The 24,377-nt window shown below is 41.1% G+C and overlaps 1 protein-coding gene across 1 annotated transcript; it reads left to right on the forward strand.

Annotated features, from left to right (window-relative positions):
- Positions 1–1,148: 1,148 nt before the first annotated feature.
- On the forward strand, positions 1,149–23,425 carry BEST3 (bestrophin 3). The gene is given in 11 exon segments (XM_027655085.1): positions 1,149–1,301; positions 4,944–5,113; positions 6,791–6,812; positions 6,814–6,886; positions 7,447–7,680; positions 12,802–12,956; positions 13,655–13,732; positions 14,140–14,292; positions 17,601–17,681; positions 18,988–19,139; positions 21,491–23,425. Coding segments are annotated over 10 exon segments (2,010 nt in total). The 5' UTR covers positions 1,149–1,301; positions 4,944–4,961; the 3' UTR covers positions 22,401–23,425.
- The last annotated feature ends 952 nt before the right edge of the window (positions 23,426–24,377 follow it).

Here is a 24,377-nt window from a genome sequence, read left to right on the forward strand (position 1 = left end):
TTTTACTTGCAGAGGGCAGTCTCTGTAATAGGATCAGGCAGTATGTTTCTTCATGCCAAGTCACTGAATGCTAAAATGATTTGTCATCTTTTGCCACAGGCCATTGCCTGACACACACATGCCACAGTCTAATGTCTCGCCTGCTTTGACATCAAAGTGTCTTCCTTCGGCCATTACCAACAAGAAGAAAGGCAAACAATGGCAGCAACTTCTGTTCTTTCTGAGAGAGTTTTAATTAAATAAATGGTCTCAAATAGCTTAGTGGGACTAAGGCAGGGGGGAAAACCTGTCATCATAAAATGTATTAAATCTATAAATCTTGCTTACTCTCTCCCCATGCAATTTTTTTATTTACTTCACAGTCACATTATTTCATTCTCTGTAGAGATTTATGACAACATTATATGACATCTCATGGGCTTTCACAGCCTATCATCTTTTACAGCTCACTCATAATGCCATGGGCAATAAAAGACAGATTTATTCTCATTTTACAAAGGGGAAGGGGGAAAGAAGTCCTGTGCAGATCCTCCAGTTGCAGAAAGGTTTTCACATGCTGAAATATACCATTTTGAATTGGTTCACTGAGACTTTTGGTATCAGCAACTCCACCTGTTTTGAGGGATGGGTGATTTCTACAGCATACTCCAGAGTCCTGATTTCCCAATTCAAATCAACAAGGCAACAATATAGCAAAAGGTGTGCTCCAAGGTGGGATCAAGGTGTAGCTGGGGTTGCAAAAACTCTGGTTTGGTGGGGTTGTCTTCGGTCTTCCTATTTAGATGTAGTTGGTCAGTGCTATTCACTGATGTGTCTTCACAGAGCTGGTTTAGAGAGCTCATACTTTTCAAGAGAAGTCTCATAACAAAATGCTCCCTTCTTGTCCATCCCATCTTGAGGAAAATAAAATACAAAAAACTGTATGTACCAGCCAAACCATTGCAAAATTCTTTATTCAAATGAAAGAGGTCCTTCTGATGGCAAGTGGCGTTATAATTATAGACTAGAAAAAAGCAAGATCAGCAGCTGCTGCTGCTGCTGCTGCTTGCGTTTGTTCCCTCTGTAACTGACAGGACAGAGTACTTGGCAAAAACAGGCTTCCAGAAGTGGAAAGACATTTTAACCCCTGTTCTTGTCAGTCCACTTCTCCTGGGGCTCGGCAGCAGCAACCCCTTGCTTCAGGTTAAGGGAAGAGCAAGGTGACTATTGCAGATCTGAAGGGGACTTTGTTTGGGACGTCTGAGAAAGAGGAAGGGTCCAGGATTTACTTTCGGGCTTGGATTGCCGAATCAAGATAGCAGGTCAGTGGATATAGTGTGAGCTTAATATGTTTTTACAGTTGGCTTAACTCAAATCTCTCTCATTCACTTTCTCTCCTATGCCATGAACCAAGAAATAAGGTGATACAACAGAAAGGAGTAGGTCTGTGTAGAGGCACTATTTATTTATACATTCGGTAATGTGCCTTTCATGGTCAGTTAGGGAACACTGATGGCTGTTACTTTTTACTGTGGTTTCTCTCTGAATCCTAATATATCCTGAAATTCTCAGCTAGACAAAAATCCCATTTACAGTTGAGCTCAATATTAATGGGGTGGGACACACTTAATTTTTAGGCGTTTATGGCTAAGAAGTCTTCTGATGATCTCAGCAAAAGTGGAGGAGTAATATATAACTCACATTTCAACCTGTGGTTGAGAAAGGTTCAGAGAGGGAATAAACACTGAGTAAAAGGAAAAGCAACATCACAGATATGAGTCAAGGTGTCTACAGGCAGCAAATGGGCATGACTTGTACTATGTCCCCAAAACTCACAAATCCATACCAGCCTAGCCCTACATCTGCTAATGAAGTTAAAGGCAACACAATTAATAGGAACATTTTTCCTAACACCAGTGTCTGTGTTATCTAATGTGCTCTGTCCTTCAGCCCTGGCCAAAACAGTGCTCGGGAAGGAATGTGCCAGGGGGCATCATTATGCTTTGCTCTTCCGGTTCTTTAGCTTTTTAATTTCCTGTGGCCATAAGTAATGTAATGTTGGAAGGACTCTCAGTCGACATGCTGCCCATGAACCAAGGGCTTGGGACCACTGTGCAAGGACCAGGCTCAGCTCAAGGCTTTACACCAAAACTTCCCATTGCATGGGGAGGCCATACCCAAGTGGTTGTAGTTGTTTCCAGACAACAGAATTCTCCAGAATTCTATCTTTCATAGTTTCGTACAGTCCAAAGCATTCTATAATCACCTTATCTGACCTAATGTATATTTTAGGACATTGAATTATATTATCCTGAAGTCCTTATATGAACCTAATGATAAATGTTAAATAAAGCATTTGCTTAGCAGGAAACTAAAACACAGTGCACTAAGGCAAAGTAGGGCAGGGAAACCAAAGCATCAAAGCCTGACATTGCTCTTACAGTCCCACTTTTATTTACCCCATTTCAGAGGCAGAAAGAAAAAGCAGGGGCATCCAGTGCCTCCAAAGTTAATAAGAGTTTCTATTCAGAGCCAGTGGCATTGAGTTAAGCGCTGAGAGAGATGGCTGGGATGTGATTAAGTAAAATGTAGTTGCTTGAATCAAGCAGACAAATGGATCTCATTTCCTAGTCCAGTGCAGAGAGGAATATTCTTAATCCTGAATCCTATTATCATTACAGCTCTGCATTTGTGGCCAAAACCCATCCACTAGGCCTTGCAAAACAGGATTTGCTTCAGTAGAGGAGGAGAACTCATTTTGTCCAGCTTAGCTACTGACCAGTTACTGGCAGTTCCAGTCACTGGGATGCCTGGGAGGAGTTAATCCTTCCTGAACCCCATGTGCAGAAACTGAGAACTGTGTTTTTGACACTAATCACTGCCTTCCTGCAGAGCTGCAGATGCTGCGAGGGTGCTGCAAGCAATCTTGTTCCCTCCATGATGCACAACAGAAGAAGCCTCACAAAAAGTTTAACAGATACCCAGATACTAGGGGAGACAAACAGAGCCCTCAGACCCAACCCTGTGTGTCTCAGCTCTGTGAATTCTTCTGTCCAACTATCTGCTCTCAGCTTAAAGACCCTAAACATCAGGGTGTCTATCCAGTCCTGTGTTCTGACATTTAGTTGCCCCCACGGTTAGCAATTTTTGTTTTGCTTCATCCTGTATTTGTCTAACTTCATCATCTCATCATGGCACTGTGTTACACTGAGGGTCTGGGTTCCTGCTAGGTTGTAAGCCCTCACATTATCAGATATCTTTTCAAAATCTAAGAACTCCCTACATGCAGTCAGTCCCACTGGAGATTTCCATTATAAATTGCATACCAGTGGGGAGACAGAGACACACTCACTAATGATACAGCTTGAACACGCATACTCCACAGCATCAATGGCCACGGCCTAAAGCCTCCTAGAGTGATCCAAGGAAACTCAGTGTATTTTTAAGAGTTTTTTTTTACCCTATTCCTCCCCTACAGCCCAGCCACAGATTTCTTTCATTGTTTGTAAAGCCCCATTTCTGATGGAGGATGGACATTTTTTCCATTTTCTTAAGCGTTGAATCCTGACCACAGGATTTTTAGCAGACAGGACTGTATTTCTGCATTCCAGTCAGCCAGTTTGGCTCCTGAATTGAATTTCATGGAGTACAGCAATGACAAAAAAATTTAAAGGTCTGTGCTAAAGCACAGGGAAAGGAAAGCTATCATGTGGATACTAAAGAGTAAAACCCATATGTCTTAAAAAAAACAACAACAAAAAATAATCTCCAATCCCAGACTGGTGAACCTCAAGTAGCCATTCTGCAGAAGAAAAGAGACAGCCTGTCAGTAGTACAAGGCTTATGGTGTCTTTTCCCTACTGATTCCCTTGGCAGCTAAAAAAAAAAGTGGCGCTTTTACTGCTGAATTTTGATGGCATACTTTATGCTCTGCATCAGAGACAGAGCCAAGTTGCATAAAATACTACCAAGTCATCTATTAACTAGGGGTTCAGATTTTTTTCCCCCAAGTATAAATGTCCAACAGTGGCATCAAGAAAATATAGACAAGAATCATATTTGTGAAACACAGTAACTGTCTGGAGGTGCTCGTCTTAGTTACTCCCTTTTTGCATGCTGTGTAAAACTTCTTTCACCCACGTTTGGAGTTGGGATTTTTTTGTAAGCACATCAAAATTTCTGTAACATCTCCCTATACTGGGTAAGCAAGTAACAAACCCAGCACAAAGTATTTTACCTGTGTACTTTCAGTAGTACTTTAATTATACTGTGTTGCACCCTGCCTACCTGAGCAACCCTATGGTCTGTTTTGCATGGCCATGCAATGCTGAAATATTGATGAGTAAGTCTGGTAAGTCAAGGTGAGAAACAACAGAGTTCTCCAGCTGATCTCAGCTGCTGTCATAACTGGTAATGAAAGAGGCAGTCTCCAAATCTCATTTGTTTTTTAGATTATTATAATTACCAAGCCAGCTAAAAATACTGGCTGGGGAGGAAGGTGCATTTGTGTAATTTAGCTTTATTTCTCTTACCAAGAAACTGAGAAGTTTTGAAAAAAATTTCAAGCAAATTTACTTGCTATACTTTGCTCGCAGCAGACTGGAGCAAACTGAGAGCAACCAGAGACCTCAGAGGTGTAACATGTCTCTGCCACTGCCATCCAGGAAAGTGGCCACATTCAGTGCTAACTATTGAGTTTGGGTGGTCTTTGAGGTAAAGCCCAAATACAGCCTTGTATCAGTCAATCTGCAGGGACGGACTCAATAGGGCTTGTAACTACAAGATTTTTATTTCTCTCTCTCTTTCTATATATATATGAATACACACACCATGTATTTATGTACACTTTTATATATTTATATGTGCATGTATGTCTATGTATCTATCTATACAAGGGTGCATTCAGGCTAGGATATGCTGTCTAAAATGTTGTTGGTTTCCTGCTTCTCTTCTACTGTTTCTAGGCACAGCCTGCCAAGACGATGACAGTCACTTATTCCAGCAAAGTAGCAAATGCCACTTTCTTTGGATTTCACAGATTACTCCTAAGGTGGAAAGGCAGCATCTACAAATTGCTGTACAGAGAATTTATTGTTTTTGCTACTCTTTACACAGCGATAAGTGTATTATACAGGTACACTCTTTCCAATTCACATCTCATTAAATGTTATACTGAAGTTTCACACTTCCTAGTGTTAGGCTGATGAGTGATGGGGGGAGGTTACTACGTAATTATTATCTTTTCCTTGGACTTTTTCTAATGTGCTTTCATTTCCATGTTTAGTTTACTGTTCCAGATACAGTACGTAGAGTGTAAATTCTATCATATTCAGCTTATTGTATTTTCAGCCCAGCATTGAGCAACTATCCTACTGAAGTTACACTAAATAAACACTCATAGCTAGCCTAGGTTATACAGCCTTTGTTGTTCTGATATTGAGCTGGAGGGGAGGTGAGTGTGCCTCCCTGCTTTAGATGATCAGTTATTCTCCTTGCAGAACTCTTCAGCTAGTCAGTAGTAATTTATTTAACAACCCCAAGAGGTAATAAGTTGAGAGTCAGGTTACATAGCCAGGAAAAGCAAAGTTTTGCTTAAAGCTAGAAAGGCATGCAAACCTTATTTTTAGGCTTGCAGAGAGCCAAGGAAAACTACATGGAAGCCAGATATGGTTATTATCTGTGTGTCATCCAGCACTTGGGAGGATCAGTTAGAAGAGTTGCTTCTTCCACCAAGGTGTGAATTAAACAGCTGTATGACAGATGGAATGCATCAATTAGTACAGTGAAACTTTTAATTGACAAAGTACACTACACAGAAGTATCAAAATCATGATTCAGCTCTTACCATGATCCATAATTATACCTGTCTGCTTTTTATGTGAAGCAAGGAGAAAATGAGCTTCAGTTTGTCATTAATCAGTAATTTTCCAGAATGTTCAGTAATCTATACCTGTAAACTCAGAAAGAAAATTACAGTATTAATATGTAAGGAAACAACAGTCTCACATTCATTTAAATTAATCTAGTTTTACTGAAATGTCAGGCAATTGAAGACCATGGTAAATACACCATGGGAAGCTTTCTATGTGTGCTCCAGCTTTTATTGCACAATTGTAAACAAATCCCATTGAATATTTGTTATATGTTTCTTTTCTATGAAATCAAGGAATAACTGTAATAATATTCATCTATACAATTTTTAAAAAGTTTGTATTTAAGCTTGTATTTTGTACATATCTTTTCCCATGGGCAGCAGTTGACACGGTCCGGTCAATTTGCTATAATTTGGTGAATATTTTCCTCACTGCAAAATAAATACAATTGTTGTATTTTTAATCTTACGGAAAAGAAAAATTTCAAAGGAGTCAGAGTAAAAAACTGCTGCAACAACATGACATTTTCAAATAGGAGCAATTAGAGAGATTGGTAACCTTTTGCAATTCAAGCAGACCTGAGTATTAAGTACCCCTCTGAAAAATGAGAGCAAACTCTACTTGCAGACTTACAGTTTACTATCATCTTTGGTTGGTATGAGACAGCAAACTGATTCTCCCCAGGTATGTTGATTCTAACTAGTAGTGCCAATCAACTTAGTAATAATAAAACTGCAAAGAGCAGGGAATACTGTCTTCTCCTCCAGCTTCTTTAATACATGCCAAAAGTGTTCAGCATGTTGCCTTTAAGAATTTGCTTGAAGACATTAGCCAAGGTTGCTCCCCATTGCACATACCTGATTATTTATACATATTTGCACTTTGTAGCTAGTGCCAGAATATTATGAAAGGACAAATACATTTTATTTTTGCTGCAGATTTTTTCTTACAGGTAGCCAAAAAAAGGTTCTTTGAAAAATTATCAATTTACTGTGACAAATATGCTGAACAAATCCCAGTAACTTTTGTGCTTGGTAAGTACCGGTTACATGTGAAATTTTTCTCCAACACTGTCTCTGTTCACGCATTTCGTGAATGTCCATGCATGGAAGCATTTCAGAGCTGAGGGGCATGTGGGATGTTAGAGGCTCACAATAAATCATCAGCTTCTAACAGGTCTCCTTAAATTCAAGTTGCTTTTGTCACATCAACACTTATGCTTATGTTCTTAATATACCAACAAAAAAAGTTTCCATATATGTGTGTGTATATATATATATGTATATATATTGACAAATAACACTGATACATTATGCCTGATCTTTCAAGGCACTAAATCCACTTAAGTTTCACTACAGAAGAGGAAATTTGGAGGTTCATGGGTCTGATATACTCAGCTGGAATGTGCCATTAAGTTGCAGTGTCTATTAAATAATTAGCACTGATTGCATTCTGGGCTTTGACATGACTTACTGTGTTTATTCTGGGAAATGTAGCAGCTTAGTGTTACGAATAATACTCTGCAAACTAAATCAAAGTAACCCAAGCAGAAATCCTGATAGGCACTGGACTTTTTTTTTCTTCTAATCCCCAGGTTTCTACGTTACTTTGGTGGTGAATCGCTGGTGGAACCAGTTTGTGAACTTGCCATGGCCAGATCGTCTGATGTTCCTCATCTCTAGCTGTGTCCAGGGCAGAGATGAATATGGGCGCTTGTTAAGGAGGACTCTGATGCGTTATGTGAATTTAACATCTCTGCTGATCTTTCGCTCTGTGAGCACAGCCGTGTACAAAAGGTTCCCCACCATGGACCATGTGGTAGGAGCAGGTATCAGAGTCCTGCTCACAAAATTGCTTTCCTTTCCCTCAGAGGAGGGGGGGCTAAGGGAGGGAAGGAGCAGACTCATTTTTATTTTCCTCTGTGGCCCCATGTGTGCCCCATACTAACCCATGTCAGAGCAGTCACCTTTGTGTTAGTGACTTAAATTGACGAGACCTTAAGCATGCATCTTTAATACTCCTAAAGTCTTCATTTAGCAACACTATAGAAATCAAATGAGTCTAAGACTCTTATGTGAATCTTTTTTCAGACACAGTGGAGGCCATAGGTCTGCCCCAAATACTCAGGCATGTGGAACAGGTATAACGTTCTCTAAAGCATGAAAAATAACAAAGCAATATAATATGATGCAGTAGGAGTGGTAGCTTGTTATATAGCGTTGCCTCAATGTCTAGGATACAACTTTTTCTCATGTAAGCACCTCACAAGTACAGCTTTATCTCAATTTATTTTAAGTAGACTGCATTTTAAGTAGATTGCACATTTTAAGTTGTAATTTACTTTAAAAAACCCTCAGCTCCAAGGGTTTTTTCTTTAAATTTAAAACCTTACCTTAGTTTTTCAGCAATAAATGTCCTAAGTATTAAGCATGTCTTCATTTTCTGTGTTTTGATAACACAGTGAGTGTGATGATAGTGAAGGGAGTTCAGTCATGTAACCCTTTGTTTGTCTATGAAGGACTGACCACTGACTATTTAAAGGCAAGGTTGTGACACTGTGCCTTCTGACTGGCATAGTCAGAGGTAGAACACCAGTGCTAAGATGTGGGGATCTGTTCCAAATAGGAGAAGTCATATGTTTTTTACTGAATGTCTTTCATTTCTTAAATTTCTTCCTCTGGCAGAGATTAATAAGCAAAGTTGCAGCACTTTAAAATATGCAATGTATATATACATATGCACATTTCAAATATGCGTGAGAATCCTTGGATATTAAAAAAAAGTCCAGGCAGGATGCACCAATCTTATTGGGAAAAAAATAATTTATTTTGGATTCATTGGATTTTGAAGCTCTTTTCCTTGTGCTGTGCAACAACAGTGTTTACCTGAGCCTATGAGAGATCAAGGAAGCTTCTGTCACTCTCCCCAGCAACCTGCTTCTACTACGCACTGGAAAATTACAGAATTTCCAGGCAGCTAATCCAGCTCTGCCTCCCTATTGCTAAAGACAATCTGTTCCAAAAGAGACAGAATGTCACAGTCTTGTACAAAAATTGTAGACTGGAAAACAAGTTTTGGTTGTTGAGTTTTTTTAACAGTGGAAAATATTTCACTATAAACTGTATATCTAAGTATTGATAGTGTAGTCAGCTCTGGATTTCACTCTTCCTTCTGTTCGTTTTAATGCATATTGTGATGCAGAATTTTTATTGATGCAATACTGAGCACTTCAGGGTATATTTTGCTCCTATTAACATCCAGTGATTTAGACAGTAATCTGCAATCATCCCCTCCCTAGCTCCCTGTGGCATTACATATCAGACTGCATGGGAGGGAGGCATTTAATATGAATGTGAGCAGCAGAATGTGATACTTACAGCACAGTCATCATTGAAACAACTTGTGACGATTTTGCATTTTGCTGTCAAACTGCAAACTGCCACAGCATAACTATCATTACACATTTCTCTTTTCAGCAAATGAACTGTTTAAATTCATAGATTTTAAATCTGAGAACAGTATCACAATAATCTAGTCTAACTCATCCATAACACAAGACACAAAAACTTACTAACAGCATCCTTTATCATGTTGCAATTTCTGACTAAGCTGTAATATCTTCTAGGAATACAACCAGTCCAGATTTAAAATTCAGCTGGATATACTGGAGTCTACAGTGCATGCTAGGTGAACAGACATTCAGTGAATTTGCTGTTGAAGAGGGCAATCTTATTCTCAGTCTGAACTTGCACAGTCATCTTCTATTCACTGGATTTTGTGATGGATTTGGGTTCTTCTTTTTTTTTTTTTTAATTAGATGGAAACGCCATTTTCCTCTCAGTAGTGCACAAAGGCTTGAATAACACTCAATAGCTTCACCATATATGGTCTCTCCCTATAGGATATGGACTTCAGTGCTGGACCTTCCTCCTGACTCGTTTTTATATTCTAACATTTTCTGTGGAACTGTAGGCAGTAGATGCAGGTAGATTCATGACATTGTGATGCTGAGTGCTGCAGCACGTATACCATAAGTGTCAAATGCCTAGTAGCAGTCCTGAGATAGCACTTCTGTTGGCTGCAAGGTGCAAGGGGGAAAGCTGGATGCTCAAGATCACAAGTCTTAAAAAACAGAGAAAAGAGTGAGCCACTGGTCAGAGAACCACCAAAAAGAGTTGATAGGAAATGCTGAAGAGAAACAGGAGTGTGAGTTCAACAGCAAAAGTACCTAAGGATGGCTGAAGTCTGCAGTCTCAAATCCTCCACTGGAAGGAAGCATCTAGATTAACCCTTTCCCACATAACACAGAAGCAGAAAGTGTAACTTTTATCTACATGCTCATTGTTCCTTCTTCTGTAACTGCCAGTACTCAGAATATTTGATATAGATACCCTGAACCAGTCTTATCTCAAACCACTCAGTTTTGTCAGGAAAACTGAATACTCTTCTAATCACTTGAGGAAGAGCATGAGTGATTTTTTTTTTTTCCAGCCAGGCTTGTGTTCTCATCAATAATTATCCCATAAGATCTCTTTGGTTGGCACTGTTCACATTAGTGCCCTTTGATTCTTTATTGATTGCACCCCATGTCAATCTTCTCATACTTCCACAAGGATTCAGTGCCCTGTCATTCCTTAGATCATCCTTTTCAAGATCTTGGCACAATATTTGACAAATATTTCTGGTTTTCTGGAGCTGCTCCAGCCTTCCAGTGCTTGTCAAATCCAGTGTTCTTTAGAGAGTTTCTCAGTTAATTCTTTAAATACTCCTAAAAACAAATAGGATGACCACATTTAGAAAACATGTAATTTTAATAACTGAGGTTTGATATCCTCCCCTGTATTTGATGGAATATGAAGTGTTTCTTTACCACTGCAGTAACAGCAAGTGGTTCAGAGCTGCATGTTGTCTGTATTGCGGTCACCTTCACCAGTATTTTCTGCAATAGGAATACTAGGTCTAATGTCAAATTGAACTTTATTGTTAGAAGAACTAGACTTTGTTGAGCTTTCCTGAACAAAAGGTACCCAGTTTCAGTGGAAAGCTGAACTGATCCTTGGAGCTTTGTCATTCTTTGTGACACCCCTCAGGCTGTGTCCTTCCAGATAATGACTTCCCAGAGCCTCCAAGTGACTTGCATCCAGTATTTACTCCAGACTGTTATCCTGTCTGTCTGTTTCAGCCTGACAGAAACATCTGTTCCTGTCCTGTAATGATCAGGCTGGCCAGATAGAAATGGAAGCAGCCTGAAAGACTGAATTTTAGGAGTCACGAGTCATGACTAGCAGGTCAATTTTTCTGGTTGCCTGATTATTTCTGTACAGTTGATTATGAGAACTGGCTACAAACTGCCCAGAGACCTTTTAAAAGCTTTATCTTATTCTGCTCTCAAATTCCAGGATACTGTCTTGCTGCAGGAGTATTGTCTTGCTGCTGAACTCTATCACAGAATATTCTGTCCTGTCCTTGCCTTCCTTCTCAGTAGTTGCAGTATTTCAAATCTCCTGTGTTAACTTGTTGCAACTGCACAACAGCGACATCTTCCTCAACAACAGAATATTTAAGAAGGTCACCGTGTTTAGCAAATCTTCTTTATCCTTATTCACATTTTTATATGAAACAACTAAGTTTCTGTATATTTATTTTTTTGCTGCCTCATCTATCTTTAGCAATGTTAGCAACCATGGACATATTCTCAGTTACTAGCTGGAGTCTACTTTCAATTCTCTTATTGAATTTTCAGCATTCAAACTTGTAATTGATTGGCTGAGCCACTTATTTTGGGGCTGTCATGTTACTAACTTTGTCCTGCTTCAGAGCTAATGTCAACACAGCAAAAGAAGCTTTATACCCACCCTGTTAGATGACACACACCTGAGCAAAAATTAAGATCCTCTGAACCTGAAGATTGCTCCAATCCCACAAAATCCAGGATTTGGACAAAGGAAAATGGGAATTTTCTGAAGTTGCTTTTATCCAAGGCTAGGTGAAAGGAGGACAGCAGAGCAGAGCTTTCTGCTCCAATGGGGAAGAGGTGTTGCTCCAAAGCCCACCTGCTCCCTTGCCAAGTCCCAGGCAGCAGTTGGCTCTGATGCAGGTTTTGTCACACACAGCCCTGGCTCCCCTGATATCTGACCATGGACTTTCTTGCAGCAGGGAGAAGAAGGATTTCACAAGGCAGGGGAATCTTCAGGAAACATAATACCTTCCCAGCACCCGAGCAAGGCAAATTGCCAGGCAGAGAGCAGTTTCAGCCTGCAGTCCCACAGCATGTCACTTGGCCCATTGTCCCATTAGCAGCGGGATTTCTGTTCATGATTCCCCTTCTGTCTCTTTGCATGCCTTCATAAGCCCAAAGAAAACATGAAACAATCTGGCAGGGAAGTATTTTGCTAGCAGAAGGTACGCTCTCTTGAGCTCTGTTTCGTGAATGCACTTGTATCCTCTGTTGCTTGCTCACTGCTTTGCAAATTTACCAAAAAATTATCAGAACCAGAAGGTCATGTAACTGCCCTTACAACATATGTTGAGATGCTGCTGAAAGCTGTCATTGCTGAAAAGTGAGAGTTTCTTGACTGATATATCCTGTTCCTTATTTTTCTGAAAGCAGAATATGAAACTAGAGAGTAATTTTTACAATTCTTAACATCGTATGTATCTACAATATGTCAGCAGTCAGATATGAGAACACAGTAATAGCAAATTATTGCCTGTATTGGTAACGAAGAATTTTGCATAGGTAGTTAAACATGTTGTTTCAAGCAAGATCTATCTTGACAAAAAAAAAAAAGCTAAAAAAAAAAAAAGGAATAGGTTACTAGTTAGAATTATAAATTGTGCTAAGAAGAGTTCTATGCAAATATCACATGAACAGATTCAAACATATTCAAAATTTATAGTATCAGTAGCACTGAAAGCACAGAATAAACTTACTTTTTTTGGTAAACAGGTTTTATGACAAGATATGAAAGAAAACTTTTTGATGAACTTAAGTCTCCCCACCTGAAATACTGGGTACCATTTGTGTGGTTTGGAAATTTGGCATCAAAGGCACGAAAAGAGGGAAGAATTCGAGACAGTGTAGATCTGCAGACACTGATGAATGTAAGTAGAAAAAGTAAATCCACAGAAAACTAATCTGAAATTGCTATGTGGTAGCTTTTCACTCACATAATTGATTTTATTTAATGTGCACAGATCCCCTGTGTCATCTAAATTATCTTACTCAGGATTTATCCCACTTTTGATTGTGTACCAATGTACACTCAAACACACACAGCAGCAGACTGGTGGGATTCTTTTTATATGACTAAGAAGGTATTAAAAGAAGCAATAAATTGATGAGTAAAATATTATTGTAACATCACTGTAAGTTATACTTGTTCTGTTGCTGAGAATATGAGAAATGAGAATAATGTAGCATTTTGAAGATTTTAATATCAGTTACAGGGAAGATAATCTCCCTGAATATTTCATTAAGTGGTAAAACATCCTTTTTATGATATAATATATCCTCTTTCATGTATCACTAGACTGGGGATAAGATAGAAACAGAAGACAGTTTGTGAAGAAATACATAATATACTAAGCATTCCAACTCCATAAACCAAGTGAATATTCAAAAGGGGTGCTGGATATAGTTATGGTATCAATTTATATATACTAGACTTCCATATCTCCCTGTCCTTTTTATATGTGCAAAAATGAACGGTCACAAAATATTTATAATTCATAATAGTATCCCATGCAATTTTATTTTGTTGGAGTTTGTTGGGTTTTGTTTGTTTGTTTTTCCCCTTTAGGAGATGAATAAATACCGGTCTTGGTGTAGCCTTTTGTTTGGTTATGACTGGGTTGGAATTCCACTGGTCTATACCCAGGTACTGAGCTATTTTCCTTTAGTAAATTCGAAACATGATTTCCAAAAAGGGGAGGTTGGTACAAAACATTCATAGTCTCAACCAGAGTCTCTGAGCTATGGAGCACTGGTTCAGTCCTGCGGGACCGTGTAGGCCTTGCTAACTATTTAAGTCATATTTAATGCAGAGATGTTTTGAAGATCTTGCATAGTTTGGAAGAGGGGAGGGAAGAACTGAAATGTTTTTATGTTTCCTGGGTGTTCTTCCTGGCCATAATTATACCTGTGGCCTTTCTATTTGCAATATCTTCCTACAGATTCATAAATTACATGGCAAAAGGCAGTCACAGCCCTTTGAGTATGTGTTGCTTTGTGCATAAGATTGTATTATTCCAATGTATTATTTCAATGAAGTTTTGTTCTTTGCAGGTTGTTACTCTCGCAGTCTATACGTTTTTCTTTGCCTGCCTGATAGGGCGCCAATTTTTGGATACTGACCAAGGGTATCAGGGCCATGACTTAGATATTTACATTCCAATCTTCACACTGTTACAGTTCTTCTTCTACGCAGGATGGCTCAAGGTAAACTAGCTTTCTGGAAAGGTGATGGGGGAACCCTCTCTATGGGGCTGGTCAAGGTGTCAGATCTGTGACACACTGTAAAATCACCAGAGATTACTGGAGTTACACCAAAGCTGAATTCAGCCCTAAGTGTTCTGTGGTCATATAGACACATCACACAATACATCTTTAATTCCACCTGATTGTACAGTAAGAAATGGTCATGAACCTGAAAGAGCCCATTTGAGTAGCACCAATGCAGCCACAACACCGCAAGGGAATATTACCCAAAAAAATCAGGTCTCAGGACCTGGCCTATAAAACAACGGATGAAAGATTAAAAAAAAACCTTTCTCCCACTCCACTGTTCAGTGGGGAAATACTGCTCCAGACCTGGTGTTGGCTGAAAGGGACTGAATCATAATTTCTTCTTATAATCAAAGCCAGCCTCTAGTATCAGCTGTTAACCTCATCAGATGCAGGCAATTAAAGGTCTCCAGTTCCAGGGGGCTATGAAAGAGTGACAGCCAATATTGGCTACAATTCCACTACATAAAAACATTCATTAAAAACAGTTATAGAAGGAATTGGATGCTGCCCATCAGCCCATTGATGACTGCTAGGTTAATGTATCACCATCAATCTGATAGTTGAGTAATTAAGCCAGGTATCTCAAGGTGATTCTCTCCTCTACAGTAGACTAACTGGAAAAAAGTTTCAGATAAAAATCAGATTGGTACATAAGGGGCTGTGCACATTAATATTTCCTTTTGTGTTTATTTATCATGGCTGGAAACTTAGAGGAAGCTTCTCACTTTTCTGTCAGAGGAAACTTCTGACTTTTCTGTTAGAATATACATTGCACAAAATTTTCCAGTTTTAGAGACCCTTCCCCCAGCCAGCTCCAAAGAGTAGAGTAGGGAAGACAGCATACCAAGCTGGGAGGTTGTGAGGGAGGCTGCAGGGCAAGCTACTCTAGTCCTGTGTCATAGGAAATCAGGGGGGAAAAGGGGGTTGCTGCATAGGAACCATCCCAGATGGGAGCAGGAGAGAGAGGAAGGGAGGCTGGTGCACTGAGGGTAGCAATTTCTCCTGGAGAAAAGTGAGGCTTTATCTCTAGGCAACGTCTTCCAGGGTTTTACTAGTGGGTTACAAAACTAAGCTGTTCCTCTTGACTGCCCTTCTGGTGCTCTTGAGGGGCAATGGTTTCCCCTTCACCAGCACCGAAGGATGTTAGTAGCATCTCTTCCAGTTAGGCTCAGGGCTTGCAGCCAACTCCTGGCTACAGCAGGTATGAGATGCCATTGTAACTGAAAAATCTTCTGCATAAGGAAATGAAAGGGAGGAGAAGAAGTTTTAAAAAGCTAATTTGATATCAGCAGTGTTCCCTGAGACTGGAGGTTCATCCAAACCTTCAGTGCCCCAAGTCAGGATATTTGTCTTGAAGGTTACAATCGGTTTCCTGCTGAGTGTGTTGGCCTTTGGCTGCCAGGCAGCAAAAAGGGCCCTGAGATATTGACTTCCAGTAATATGGCAATTCCTCAGAAATAATGGCTAAAATGAGCTCATTCCTTGGCCTCAAGCCTGGCCTGTTATACCTACAATACAGGGCCAAAATTTCCCATCAGGTGAGACACTTCTAAATCCCCATTTTCGTTACAGGGATAGATGGACTGTCCAAATACAGAGTTTAGTTGACCAGCACTACATTCCTTTCTGGAGAATAAAGCCTTGTCTCACATTCCAGGATCAGGTCAGCCAAACAAAAGGCCACCACTGCTGTTCCTTCTGTCCCAGTGCTGCTCACTTTTTTAAGCTCATGTGACAGTTTTTTGGGTGGTGATCTCTGCTTCACATAAAGCTGATCCAGAGCCACAGCACAGACTGTGTTCTGGTTCCTTCCTATTGCAGCACTTTCATAGCTATACCCAGAACTTAATAACATAGGCCCGGTTAATGAGTATGAGCAGAGGTGCCCCTGTCTTCCTTCATTCCTCCTTACATGTGTTTTCATAGGGTTAGTGTACTCAGTAGGTCCTTTGTTATCTTCCAGCACTGGTCTGGGAAGTGGTGGACTGGAAGAGTCAATTTACCCATGGGCACAACCTAGGGACACATAGGAAAAATACCCAGGGAGCAACTACCTTACTGTTATATGTTATTTAGATCATAGCTGTTCATAGTGAGGTTAATGAGGAGGACTGTTTAATCATGAAGCTTCTTTGCCCATATGCACATTAAATCAATGATTGATTGCTGCTTCTGGTCCTGGTGACCACAAGGAAGGCTTGGAAGGGTCATCAAGAATGTCATTGGCTTCAAAAGTGGGGCTTAGAAAGACAAACAGAAGGAGAAAAGCATGGAAGGGAGAGGATATTTAACCTCAGTGTACCAAGGAAGTAAGAAATAGAGAAACAGACTGCATTTCCTAAAACCTTTTTTTTATAATTTTCCTGTTTCATCCTTTTTTTTCCTCCCTCAGCAGCTATGTGCTTTCTCCCCACAATGTACTTTGGTGATCATGGGGATGAAGGGGCAGTCTCTGGTTGTTTTTCTACTGGATGAGGGCAGCCAGAGAGGGTTCTCTTCCCAGACTCATTCCCAGAATAAGGTGCCTCATCACCAAGGTGCCTGAGCTCACTCTTTGCTTATCTCCTCCACAGGATGGGCTTCTGCCCTGCAGTTTCGATCTCTTCAGGTAGAGAAACCCAAGCCAGAAGGCTAAATTAAAGAACAGACTTTGATTCTATCTCTTGGATTTGGCTAGCATGATGCATGGAGTCTGCTTGAGTTAAGGTTTTTGTGGGTTGCTTTTCCTGAAAAGCTGTGGAAGGGTGCCATTAGGATTAACCCTGATAAAGAAGCTGGGTCTGAGGGCTGAGCTGGAGAGCCAAGCTCTACTCCATCCAGCAAACTCCAGCTGCAAGGCTTGGGAATACTGACCCAATGGGCTGGTAGACTATCATAGATAACAGTGCAGTAACAGAGCCCCTAGCTGCTAAACCATTTATTTAAATGAGCCAAAGACAACAGTAAGGAAAGGTAATGACTATCTTATGTGACAATTACCCTGGGCCAGACATGTCTTGATTCCCAGTAGGCCAGCACCAACAATCATGACTGACAGCACCAGCAAGGCAGAGAGTTATGAATCTATAGGGAAAGCGAGCTCTTCCTTTGCTAGGCTGGCAAAACCATCAAACAGGAAATCAAGCTATGATTGCAAGTGACAGGCAGAGAGAGAGAGAAAAATCCAATCTTACTTTCTCTGCAGCAGTAGTCCTGACATGGCATTCCAACCTCTCTTCACTGTCTCATTTTCTTTTCAGGTTGCTGAACAGCTTATTAATCCATTTGGAGAAGATGATGATGATTTTGAAACTAATTGGTGCATTGATAGAAATTTACAGGTTGCTGTTGTTATTTCTACTTCCCACTTTACTATATGATAGGTTATCATTACATTTAATCCTATTTCTTAAATTGAGGTACAAATTAGGGCACCAAATGTCAGCAAAACAAATTCTTTCCCTGAAGGTTGTGATCCCCAGAGTTTGTTTCGGCAAGATAGTTCATCTTGATTTTGGCATTTGGTGTTTATGATGCCTGACGAAACATGCAAACAGCTGATCTCAAACTATAAGATCACTTTATGCCTGGAAAAACATGTAATGTAGGTCAATCCTGCAAAATCCAAAAGCCATTCCCACACAGATAAGAACACATTTTGCTAATCTGAATGTCTTGAGATTAAAATATTGCACGTGAACCTTCCTTTAAGAAAAAAGGCAGTGAAAATGCTAAAAAGACCAAGCAGGGCCCTGAACTAATAAGCAGGGCCAGTACCATTCATCTTTTGATGCTGCCACCCACAGCAGCATCTGTGGTTGCCACAGAAGCCAGTGTCTTTATTGGCAGGAGCTGTGTGATGACCAGAGTACACATTTATTGCAGATACCCCCAATTCCCAAACAGCCCCTGTCTGTTGTGCCATGAAGGAGCTCAGAGACACAAGAAGGTATCTGCTGCTCCCCTTGCATGGAGCCAAGTACAAGGCTGGGTGAGCTGCTGTGGGACTCCACTTTGGCTGGGGACCACTGAGACAGCAAAGCAGAGCCCAGGAGTTAGAGGGAGCAAGGGCAGGCCAAGCAAACCACCATATTAACCAAAGTAAGCAATGCAGGTGTGCACAGGAGTGGGAAAGGACTTCACACTACCAAAGATGCTCTCTGGCTTAGCACTACTTCATGGTACTCATGCTACAGTGCCTTACAGCCTCTTGTATAAAATATATCAGAAGGCCCTAGAACAGGATGGCCACATACTTGGTTCTGAATGTCTTAAAATGGGGAAGAAGCTTATCAGAAAGATTCTTGACCTCCAGACATTTTAAGGAGCACAGCTAATACTTGACACAAACTTTTCATAGCACATGGAGGATCACATTTAACTACTGGAAATGACTGCAATCTGACATAAATATCTCTGCAGTACAGAAGACTCAAATTACAGTAAAATTTACACTTTTGTGTATATAGGTGGGTATAGGGGGTTTATTTTATAATACTGAGTCTCTTCCTAATGCCCAGGCCATCACACACAGCTTATGTCAAAGGGTTTCTGAAAGAAATGTTGACCCAGGGAATATAAAGCAGATTATTTCATATACTGTACTATGCTGAAAGTGACATGATTTATATAAAAAAAAAATCTAAGGTCTCACTTCTGGCGGTGGATGAGATGCATATGAACTTGCCAAGGATGGAGAAAGATATTTACTGGAATGATTCCTCTGCTCGGCCTCCCTACACAAAAGCAGCTGCTGATTACTGTATTCCTTCATTTCTTGGATCAACTATTGAAATGGGGTGAGTGGTACTAAGGTCCTTAATGCCATCAGAAAGATCACCACCTCTACAGCCCACACTGATTGACAGATAGTCAGCGCAGGCTGTGACGATACTGCAAGCAGGGGAGATGGAAATGGAAAGTGATATTAGGAGGGAGTAGACAGGCTGGTGTTGGTGGGATGATGTCTCCAGTGGTCCATGTGTACATACAAATTGTGCACACACAGCTAAACTGTATAATTAGTAAATAGAGCGTGTTGCAGGGAGAGTTTATTGACAGTCTCTGAGCACTGGATGGCACCTGAAGACAGTGCTGACTTTTCTTAATAATACTTTCTTTACTACAGCTGCTTCATACACCCCCAGTTAGCAAAATAGCTATTCCTTTGCTTATTTAGTTATCAAATTACAGCTAAAATCAGTCCAGATTTTTGTGAAGATCCACAAAAAATCATCTTAAATGTTGTATGACTTTTCACTGACTAATAATCTGGGCATGCAAGTTGGAGCGGTCAGATTTTGTGAAGGGATGAAGAGGGTTTATTTCCAGAGATCAACATAAGAACCATTGTTACAAAGAAACATACAGAGGATAAAGGATTGCCCCCTGTTGTTGGGATCTATTAGAGCAATCAGTGATAGGCCAGTTGGTTTAGAAGCTGTTACTTTAAATACTTGTGACACACTGTAATATAGACAGGTCAGTAAGTGTAAATCCTGTCATGACTGAACAAATACCAGGCAAGATGTTCTTATCTGCAAATCTTTTCTAAAACTTTGCAGTAGCCATTTTGTTAACTTTAAAAATTATCTCAAGATGTTTACAATTTTCCCATCATTTCCCGCCTTTATCAAAATAAAAGGTGCTTAATTTTTTTGTTTCATTTGGCCTCAAAATTGCTGGTTTCTCATTTTTATTCCTCTTATTTTTTCATTTTGCATGCATTCTACTACAAAGGACAATGTGTTTATATGAGTTCCTCTTATTACAATCAGCCTCTTCAGAATTATTTACTTCTGGAAAAACTATAAAATGCCAAAGAGTAAAGTAAAGAACAACATTAAAAAAGTAAAGAAGAAAAACTCATAGAATATAATTTATTTTACTGCAATTGCTAGGGGGGAAAGGTGGCAAAGAAGAAACATTATTAAGTCTGCAAACAATCTTTTTAATAAGAAGGACTTCTCACAAAATATGAAGGAAGGAGCGAATAAAAATAGATCCCTGTTAGCCCTGTGAAATGCAAACAGCTCTGATGTGTTCACTTTTTATTATTTTCTTATCTGAACTGTTTCTCTGTTTATATCTCTAAAAATAATGAGTAGTTCTTATGCAGACTTCAAAAACAAGTTCTAAAGATTCATCCAAGTCCAAAGCAAATATACAAAACTTGAGCCCAAATCCAAAGCCTTCTTCATTCACCTCAAGTAGACATCTGGAACAGGTTGCCCAAAGAGGTGGTAGATGTCCCATTCCTGGAAACATTCAAGATCAGGTTGGATGGGGCACTGAGCAAGCTGATCTAGTTGAAGCTGTCCCTGTTCATTGCAGGGAGGTTGGATTAGATGACCTCTAAAAGTCCCTTCCAACACAAACTATTCTATGATCTTCACAAATGCTGGATGAAATTCCTCTGTCCCTCCAGGGTAGTGTTGCCTCCCTGTGCTCCTTACCTTAGATTAGGCCCAAGCCCCTTTGCCATTCTTGCTCTTAGGACTGATAACTAGGACAGTTTGGCTTGTCTCCTGGGGTGCACTGAGTCAGTAATGTGTACTGAATTGACTGGCAGGTGCAGCAACAGTTGTTCTCCTGAACCACCAAGGCTGTGCAGGAGAAGAGCACCAGGTACAGGTGAGACTTTCAGACACACACATTATCATGCCCCAGAAGTGAGATTTGGCCATCTGAGTAATTCCAACATTTTTTGAAATTGTTGCACTCTGTTTCCAGCAGTAGCTTTTTCATTGCGTTTATTTTTGACCAAAGGATTCTCCTGAAAAAACTACAGCATCAAGCAGGACTTCCTTCTCCCCTTTCCCTCACTCTAAGCACAAGAGTAACCATGTGGAGCTGCCTCAAAGAGCTGCAGCCCAAATATGAAATGGTACCAGATGCTTGGCTGAACGCTCTCCCAGCCTGGTCCTCAGGAGAAGGGGCACCTGGATGTTGAGAGCTCTCTGTATGATCTGGCTGGTTCAAAGGCACAGGCACTATTTTCTGGCACTCTCACCCTTTTCACACTCTTTCTTACAGACACACTAGGGCCTTGGTTTCTATGCCTTCCTGCTGAGACAGCAGGATATATGTGCATAAAGACCTAATACTTCCTATACATAAGTGACACCTACTACCTGGCTTTATTTGGCAGGCTGGCTGATACCGAATTCCTCTATGGGGAAGAGTGGCCCTGGGAAGAGGAGAAACACCGAAGACAGTATTCAGTGTTAAGAAGAGTCAAGAGATTTCTCAGCGTCCATGAGAATCCTTCATACCCCACTCACCGGTCCTACAGTCGGCAGACAAGTGAGAATTCAGTGTTTTTCCCAGCAGATGAAACGGGACACATCAGACGGCTGCAGGAAATGCACAAAAGAGGGAGGCACTCTGCCTCGAGCTTCAAGAAGAAACATGAAGGAGTTGACAGAAGTAACAGACTTCATAATAGCCGAGACCTAGGACCCATAACTGAAACCTCAAGGAATGAGGCACAGTTTGGTGACAGCGACACCTCATCTGAGACAAACAAGCCAGTTCCTGAGGTCATCATCTCTGAAGCCGAGGACAATGCACTTGGCATGCTGGACAAAACAGATCTGCCAACAGAGCGCTCTGCAAGCGTGCCGGAAGAGAAACTCCAAAGGATCCTAGCCAAGGCAAATGTGACTCTTCTGAACCAACCTTTTTTCCCCCTGGAAATGACTACATACATCCCAAGCTCGGAAGTGCATCAGTCACTTCCTAGTGTGATAGGAGAGCCCAAACATGAGCCTCATGGTAGTAACATTGCTGGTCTTATAACGGATCATGAGAGAAACCTTCAGCGATGGAGTTTACCAAGCTTCCATAGTCCTAGTACAGCACCTAGTACAGCTGACAGTGCACCACCTTTAGCAGATTCCAGGACAACTTCACAACAGAAGACCTTCAGTGATGGAAACAATGTTACTTCTGCTGCTGCACCAGAGATGTTTGAGATGCAGCACTTATGGGAAAACATGGACAGTAAAGAAACAGCCATAGTAGAATTTTCTAATGAGGAAAGTGAAAGAAAACTTTGACCATGTTTCCTCTGGGTTTGACTGAACTTCTTGTCTTCTCTTGAACATAGTTCTCATACCGATTTGCTGAAAGTGCAGAAGGGCAGACTTGATGCTCAGACAAGTCCTGAGCAAGATCCAACAGAGGATTTGAGACCTAAATAAGAGGCATTGTGGTGACATACTTTAAGCCACTTGGTCGTTAGCTTGAAACCCATGACCTTGTGGGGAAAACATTTACAAGGAGAACTGGGAGCCCCAGGGGTGGATGCAAACCATCAGTGCACAGGACAGCAAGCTGCGTAGGCTCAACTAGAGGAAACACTAAGGTTATCAGAAGAGCGGAGATGGTTCTGTCCACTTTGGATCCACACTGAACACTGCTGCCTTTGTCCACTCCATCAGGTTCAAGTCCATGACATCCTTGTAAGACCCATGAAGACTTTTGTTTTCTATTCGAGTGGCTCAAAGGCGAGGTGTGGGCTCAATTCTCTCCTCAGCTTGGAGAGATTCAGCCCACCGTCTCTTACTGCCTGGAGGAACACTTGAAAAATCAAGCTCCTCATTTGTGTAAGACAATAGCCTGCCCCGCTCTTGCTGAAGCTATGCCACTGGAAAAATAAAAGGATTAAATGTTTAAGTTCATTAAGAAAAATGGAAGAGGCAAAACAGGGCATGGGAAGTCTCAGTCTTAGTCTTTGCTCCCTGAAGCACGTATGTGGCATATCCAGTGGCTGGTTTATCGTAAAATGAGGCTCCCAGGTGGCCTCTCTCATGATGACAGGGCTGTGGCACCCTCTCAAGAGGTGGTGGAGCTGCAGAGGCAACTGAGCTTAGAGCTCCAGTCTTGTGGAGATCTTCAGCTGGAAGTGCACAGGCTACAATCATCCCAGGCAGACAATAAAATGGCCCAGGACCACTAGCAAAATTGCTTTCCACTCCCTTCATCTGCCCCCTTCCCATGCTTACAGACACACCATACACATTCTCCATTAATCCAAATCTGCGTCAGCATTAGGTGGCTCCTGCTGCTCCAGGGGTGGCCAAGCCACCTCCCTAAACCTCCTGGTAATGACCTGGCCTTTCAGCTGTCACTCCTGCAAGATGTCTCAAAGCAGGCTAGGAAAGCAGCAGCAGCTCCTTGCTTTTAGCTCTTTATCCACATTTACAAAAACACAGTCTGGAGCATGTCACCAGCATTCTCCCATGAGTAAGTATCCAAGTAGATGGTCTCCCTGGAAAAGGGGGATACCAGATAGCTCAAGGGATGGAAAGAACAGAGAGAAGGGGAGACACAGAAAATTACGGGTCTGCAACAGCCAGCAAAAGCAGTATGGACTGTACGGACAGCAAGTCCACTCAGCTCTCTTACCCAGAAGGTTGCACTTCAGACAATAAACCAGGATCTCTGCCAGGGTAACTGTAGCCTCAGTGGCTTTGGGGAGTCCTTAGGACTCCCTGAAGCTGGGAAGGAGCTCCTGCTTTTCTGGACCACAACTTAGGTGAGGAGCCCTTCCAGCAGGCTATCACATACAGCAGGACTCTGCTTTCTCATCTGGGTAGTCTTTGAACAAAAATCAACTACCCTCCTGTAGTAAGCCAGCGTTCTGTTCTCAACCTCCCACTTCTACTTCTTCCAGCACTATTTCAGTCTGGGAATTGGATCCTGCAAGTGTGCAATAGGCAGAGTATGAGCAGAGCCACCCTTTCAAATCCTTCAAAGACACTTGAAAAAGCACATGTATCCTGATCAGTTTAGGAAGCAGAGGACACTTGGCCCAAGGAAGAGCTGTTTAAACTCAGATTATGTGAATTCTAGGTATGCAGAAAAGCCAAGCACAGATTTCCCAGGCACCTTCGGAGGTACTTCTTCACACCATGAGATGAGGTGACACTGGCGTCTGACAGCAGCTTAATGCAGTTTAATCACACTTTGGAGTGAGGCGTTCTGGTGCAACCTCACCCTTGCCACTACACAAGTCCTCAGGCAAATGAAGT

This window comes from Corapipo altera, unplaced genomic scaffold (genome assembly GCF_003945725.1).
Source record: "Corapipo altera isolate COAL_440 unplaced genomic scaffold, ASM394572v1 1, whole genome shotgun sequence".
Classification (NCBI taxonomy): Eukaryota; Metazoa; Chordata; class Aves; order Passeriformes; family Pipridae; genus Corapipo; species Corapipo altera.